Genomic DNA, 6,411 nt, shown 5'->3' with positions numbered 1-6,411 from the left:
TGATTCATCTATATTTAATACTTTATTTAGGTATCCAAAAATTCGATTGATGTTTTTGGGAAAAAAATTTGGGAACTAAACAAGGCCTTATATAGTTTACATTCAATATTATGTTCCTACATTTTAGAATGAAAATAGTATCTATATAAATACTAGTAGAATTTAATTGGCGTATATAAAATCTAACTGTACTTTACTTTAATTATCTAGCTATGTGTAAAACTATATAGATAATGATAATTTTTGAAAATATATTGTAATGGATGAGATGATCCTTCGTCATGAAAAATTCTGCGTGCACATTTTCTCTCTCTATGTGGTGAGGAACAAAGCCAAGGTGATTTTCTTATTACTAGTACAGAACTACTGATATATAGCAGTCCACAGATGACCTCACGCATTGCTTGAGCTTTACCAACAAATAAATCAGCTCCGGCTGCAAATATCGTTATATAATCCATATATCTTTCTGCCGATGACGATGCCTAGCATCATCTATTCATCTGATGGGGGCAACAACTCCAATCAGATGGCGGCAGACCCGTTCCGTTGTTCCGGCTGCAAGCAGCCGCTCGTGAAAGCTCCTCCGTTCAGAAGATACAAGCAGGCCGACGCCCTCACAATAATTTCCTGATCGAATGATGCATACTAGTGACATAAACTATGGTTTTCTGAAGTAATGAGATCTGATGCAGATAGAATGGCATCTTGAGTCGCGGGTAGGGATTTCGCGACCGAATCAAAAGCAGCAGAGCCGCGACAACACACACATCGATTGACCCGCACAACCTCCTGCGCTGCACGCTAACTCTCACTACTACTAGCGTCAGCCGCGAGCACCGTGAGCGACATCCAGTGCCAAATGGAGTACTGGAACTTGTGCGTCCTCGCCGTTGTCCTCGCCTTCCAGCTCGACGGCGGGCAGGCCGTCACCGACGGTGGTGCGCGCGGCGGCGCGCGGTTCGCCTGTAACGTGTCGATGCCATGTGACACCTTCGTGGTGTACCGGACGCAGGCGCCGGGGTTCCTCGACCTCGGCAACATCTCGGACCTGTTCGGCGTGAGCCGGGCGCTCATCGCCAGCGCCAACAGGCTGACCACCGAGGACGGGGTGCTGCTGCCGGGGCAGCCGCTGCTCGTGCCGGTCAAGTGCGGCTGCACCGGCGCGCGATCCTTCGCCAACGTCACGTACCCCATCCGAGCCCGTGACACCTTCTACAGGCTCGCGGTCACCGCGTTCGAGAACCTCACGGCCTTCGGCCTCGTCGAGGAGCTCAACCCGGCGGCGGAGCCGACCAAGCTAGAGCCGTGGCAGGAGGTCGTCGTGCCGCTCTTCTGCCGGTGCCCGACGCCGGAGGAGCTGAACGCCGGGTCGCGCCTCCTCGTCACATACGTGTGGCAACCCGGCGACGACGTGTCCGTGGTGAGCACGCTGATGAACGCCTCCGCGCACAGCATCGCCGCGTCGAACGGCGTCGCGGGAGACTCCACCTTCGCGACGGGGCAGCCGGTGTTGATCCCGGTGTCGCAGCCGCCGCGTCTTCCACCGCTGCGCTACGGTGCCATAGCCGCCGATTCCAGAGTGAGCAAGCGCCGGCGTGGCAGCATCGTTGCGGCGAGCATCGCGGGGTCGTTCGTAGCGTGCGCCGCACTGTGCACGGCGATATTGGCGTACCGGAGGTACCGCAAGAAGGCGTCGGTGCCAAGGCTCGTTAGCCCGAAGCTTTCTTGGACCAAGAGCCTCAACAGGTTCGACAGCAACAGCTCCATTGCTCGCATGATCAATGGAGGGGACAAGCTGCTCACCAGCGTGTCACAGTTCATCGACAAGCCGATCATCGTCAGGGAGGAGGAAATCATGGAAGCCACGATGAACTTGGACGAACAGTGCAAGATCGGCAGCTCATACTACCGAGCGATGCTTGAAGGCGAGGTGTTCGCGGTGAAGCCGGTGAAGGGCAACGTGTCCGGGGAGCTGAGGATGATGCAGATGGTGAACCACGCCAACCTGATCAAATTGGTTGGCATATCCATCGGCGCAGACGGCGACTACGCCTTCCTCGTGTACGAGTTCGCGGAGAAGGGCTCGCTTGACAAGTGGCTGTACCAGAAGCCGCCGTGCTCGCTGCCGTCGTCGAGCTCCGTGACAACTCTCTCATGGAACCAAAGGCTGGGCATCGCGCTGGGCGTCGCGAACGGCCTGCTCTATATGCACGAGCACACGCAGCCGAGCATGGTGCACGGCGACGTCCGTGCCCGGAACATCCTCCTCACGGCGGGCCTCAGGGCCAAGCTGTCCAACTTCTCCCTGGCCAAGCCGGTCACAGTCGACGCCGCGGCGACGAGCAGCGACGTGTTCGCGTTCGGGCTGCTTCTCCTGGAGCTCCTCTCCGGGAGGAGGGCAGTGGAGGCACGCGTCGGCGCGGAGATCGGCATGCTGTGGACGGAGATCCGCGCGGTTCTGGACGCCGGCGGGGACAAGAGGGCGGCGAAGCTGAGGAAGTGGATGGACCCGGCCCTCGGAGGCGAGTACGGCATGGACGCAGCGCTCAGCTTGGCCGGCATGGCGAGGGCGTGCACCGAGGAGGACGCGGCGCGGCGGCCCAAGATGGCCGAGATGGCGTTCAACCTCTCGGTGCTCGGGCAGCCGCTGTCCGTGGCCGACGCGTTCGAGAAGCTATGGCAGCCCAGCTCGGAGGACAGCATTAAGATCGGCAACGCGGTGGCAGCTAGATAAATCAAGAACATAACAAGGTTTTAGGCTTTTAGGGAGTATAATGTTGTAACAAAAATGTTAATTGTGTACTGTACATTATTTAGGTTGTGTTTTGCTTCTCTTTGTTAATGTGTATTATTGTACACTATTTTCGGTTCACACGTTGTAAGACAACAGTTCTGTCGCAGCTTTGGACCACAGTGAAATAGATATTTGATTAGGAGATCTTTGTTTTATCAGTTCTTGAGTCACAATTCCACTAAGGAACATTTCTATCAGATTATTTTGTAACCAACTGCAAGTTTTGAGATACCGGGCTTGAATACAAGCCCATTATTGTTTGGTTTTTTCTTTAAAAATACCAAGCAACATTTCTATCAGATTATTTTGTAACCAACTGCAAGTTTTGAGATACCGGGCTTGAATACAAGCCCATTATTGTTTGGTTTTTTCTTTAAAAATACCAAGCGTTATATTTACAAATAAAAAAAATTATGAATAAAAATTGTATGTATGTGTTTTTAGTGATCTAAAAGCAATGATTAAAAAAAAACTTTGGTGAAAAAATTCCTCGAAATCAACTCTAAATCTAAGACAAAAATTTTAAGTTTTGGCTAACAAATATAAGCAAAAGTAAAAAAGATAATGATGCAAGTGTACTATGATTTCTTGTGACAAGATTTTTTTTGCCGGGTTGTCTTGTGACAAGATGACAGTGGACTCTTTCTAATATGAGTATTTTTGGAACTGTTGTCCAAATACATGTGCACATATTTGCGGCTTTACGCACGGACAGGTGCATTTCCATATAATTGTTTGATATCATACGGCGGAGGAGCCGGTGGAATGGAACCAGCTAAGAGGAGGAGGTGGGAGACGTGATACTGTGATGAGCAATTTTATGGGAGGTACCAAAATTTTACGGACCCGTAAAATTGCCAATGGTGAAGGAAACTAGTCACGACAATGGTGGCAAAATAACGGTAGATACAAGGAAGAACGTGATCAAAATGGTATTTTCATGTAGAGCAACTTTATGTAATACACTAAAATTTTGATACCTCTCTATCTTTTTCAAGCCTATAAAATTGTTTTTTATCTATTATTGGATTATTGGATAAAATAGGGAAGAAACCTAGGGAAGAGGGAGCAACCGAGGAGATGCATTGGTCAAGTAAGGTATCTGATTAACTTCGACCGGCAAATAAGGGATGCGACCAATTTTAACGTGAAAATAAAGGATGCGGTCAACTTCAAAAGACAAATAAATCTTTTTTACAAATTCATCTTCCATCTTCATGATGGCATATGTGTTGTATTTTAGATGCTAAAAATATTGTTCAACACACAAGTAGATGAAACCAATCAAATCAAAATAAGAGCCATATTTAATTCGTGTCATACCAGGAGAAATTAAAGTTACCGTTGTATACCCGTCATCCACACAAAATAGATTAGGGACAGATTTAGCGTGGAGCTCCATGCTCCCACTACATGCTAGATTTAGGAGTGGAACTAGAAAGTTTGAGTCAATAGCTCAACAGTATAGTATAAGTAATTTTAACTAAGAGTTAGTAGTATGGATATCTCTAGACCCCATTCCCATGTATGCGGATGCAACTTTCCTCTGACATGGCAGCTAATACGTGGTTGTGATTGTTGTGAGGCTTACATATCGGCCACCACGTCATGATAAGCAATAACGTCAAAGAATCACAATCCTAGATAGCAAGTTTTATAAGCCCAATATTTGTAAATGAATTCGTGTTTATACATTTTTTATGAATTCAAATATGATTCAAACAGTTTGAGATGTGTATGATTTGTGCATCTCTCTCCCCGTCCACTACCTCCGCACCTGCAACGATCGCACCGATAAATCTGAGCCACACTGCACCTAAATTCACGCGTGAATGGCCCGAGGTTGGGCACGACGTCCGGTGTCGATCGTGCTTTCCTCCGAATTCTCAACAAACTCCGCTACGTTCGCTCCAGCTCCCACCAAATATCTGAGGATATCACCCACGCCTATATAAACCAGATGAACACCCGGCAAATTACTGCTGCTGCTGCCACTGTTCGCGCATTCCTCGTCCAGCCAGCTGCATTGCGCAAGACAATCCCCTGCCATTTCTTTCATTCAGCAACTCGATCTCTCCTCAATTCCAACCAGCTGTTCATGGAAGCTGGTCGAACTCTGTCCCTTGTACTCCTCGTTGGTAAGTCTGAAAGATGTCACGTTGATTTTCGGGCTCGGGCTGGCACCACGCATCGTCTTCATACTTCAGCAATGGCGTGTCTCGATTGCAGGGGTCATATGGTCGCAGCTTCAGTTCGGCGCTGATGCAGCCAGCACGACGGTCTTCACGCTGCTCAACAACTGCACCTACACCGTCTGGCCGGCCACGCTGTCCGGCAATAGCGCGGTGGCCGTGGGGGGAGGCGGCTTCGAGCTGGCACCCGGCGCCACCGTCTCGTTTCCGGGCCCGGCTGGCTGGTCCGGCCGCTTGTGGGCGCGCACCGACTGCGTCCCGGCGCCCTCCGGCGCGTCCCTATCATGCGCTACGGGGGACTGCGGCGGCGCCGTGCGCTGCTCCCTCGGCGGCGCGCCGCCCGTCACCCTCGCGGAGTTCACCCTCGGTGGCGCCGACGGGAAGGACTTTTACGACGTGAGCCTGGTGGACGGGTACAACGTCGGCATCGGCGTGACGGCGACGGGGGACAAGGTGAACCTCTCGACGTGCGGGTACGCCGGGTGCGTCGGCGACGTGAACGCGCTGTGCCCGGCGGAGCTGCAGGTGGCGGGGAAGGGAGGAGGCCAGTCATCCGGGACGACGACGGCTGCTGCGACGACAGTGGCGTGCCGGAGCGCGTGCGAGGCGTTCGGGACGCCGGAGTACTGCTGCACCGGGGAGCACGGCGGGCCGGACAGCTGCGGGCCGACGAGGTACTCGCGGCTGTTCAAGGCGGCGTGCCCGGCGGCGTACAGCTACGCGTACGACGACCCCACCAGCACGTTCACGTGCGGCGCCGGCGCGCAGTACCTCATCACCTTCTGCCCCGCGCAGCAGCAGTGATTAGCACAACAAATCTTTGATTTCTAGTTAGGCCATCTCTATTGATTGGAAGTATTTTTTTTTCGCCATGACACGTATTGTAGCAGTAGTAGTAGGTTATGCATGCAATTTGTTTCGTAAATTGTCTCCTTTGTTTTGTTAGAAAAGTCTGCATCTTGATTTCTCTGTTGTATAGTTGTATGGGCAAACCTTTCCCGTTGCATGTTTTGTTGCGAAAACCCACAGCTTGGTGATTCGTGTTTGCAGAAATATAGCACCATGATGGCATGATTTCTTCGTAACAAAGCAGGTTCAGCAATGGCGTCACGATGTTTTTCTCCAGGTGTATTTCGTCAGCTAATTACCAAGTTACGCAATCACGGGCCCGAGCCCTCGGTTCCTGCCATCAGCCCATCTCGAAATCCATACAGCTCTACATGGACTTATTGAAGATGCAGACTTGTGTTGAGCGCAATCACGCTGTGTTATCCTGATTATGGGCCCATTCGGTCAAGAAATTGGATCGCTAAGCTTGGCCCATCATGAATATATTGGTTGCTATTCGTACCTAAATGGGTCGAGAATAGGCCTGCTTGTGGGCTGAAATCCAATTCAAATCCATTCCAGCCCACGTCAACA

At 50.9% G+C, this 6,411-nt stretch overlaps 2 protein-coding genes across 2 annotated transcripts; both read left to right on the top strand.

Moving 5' to 3' along the window:
• The first annotated feature begins 862 nt into the window (after window positions 1–862).
• LOC102715551 (serine/threonine receptor-like kinase NFP) lies at window positions 863–2,926 on the top strand. Its single transcript, XM_040521686.1, has one exon. It carries the CDS (start codon window positions 863–865, stop codon window positions 2,735–2,737), a length of 1,875 nt encoding a protein of 624 aa, XP_040377620.1. The 3' UTR covers window positions 2,738–2,926.
• Window positions 2,927–4,784: 1,858 nt separating this feature from the next.
• On the top strand, window positions 4,785–6,056 carry LOC102715275 (pathogenesis-related thaumatin-like protein 3.5). Its single transcript, XM_006649624.2, has 2 exons — window positions 4,785–4,935; window positions 5,027–6,056. Exons 1-2 carry the CDS (start codon window positions 4,896–4,898, stop codon window positions 5,791–5,793), a joined length of 807 nt encoding a protein of 268 aa, XP_006649687.1. The 5' UTR covers window positions 4,785–4,895; the 3' UTR covers window positions 5,794–6,056.
• The last annotated feature ends 355 nt before the right edge of the window (window positions 6,057–6,411 follow it).

This window comes from Oryza brachyantha, chromosome 3 (assembly GCF_000231095.2).
Source record: "Oryza brachyantha chromosome 3, ObraRS2, whole genome shotgun sequence".
Classification (NCBI taxonomy): Eukaryota; Viridiplantae; Streptophyta; class Magnoliopsida; order Poales; family Poaceae; genus Oryza; species Oryza brachyantha.
The sequence above is the reverse complement of the archived record's forward strand: the minus strand, read 5'-3'. Positions and strand labels throughout refer to the sequence as shown.

Excerpts from the sequence above, each read along its gene's own strand:
- LOC102715551 (XM_040521686.1), top strand. The coding sequence starts at position 863 with ATGGAGTACTGGAACTTGTGCGTCCTCGCCGTTGTCCTCGCCTTCCAG.
- LOC102715275 (XM_006649624.2), top strand. The coding sequence starts at position 4,896 with ATGGAAGCTGGTCGAACTCTGTCCCTTGTACTCCTCGTTG. Across the intron at positions 4,936-5,026 it reads GTCCCTTGTACTCCTCGTTG|GGGTCATATGGTCGCAGCTT; the intron begins GTAAGTCTGAAA and ends TCTCGATTGCAG.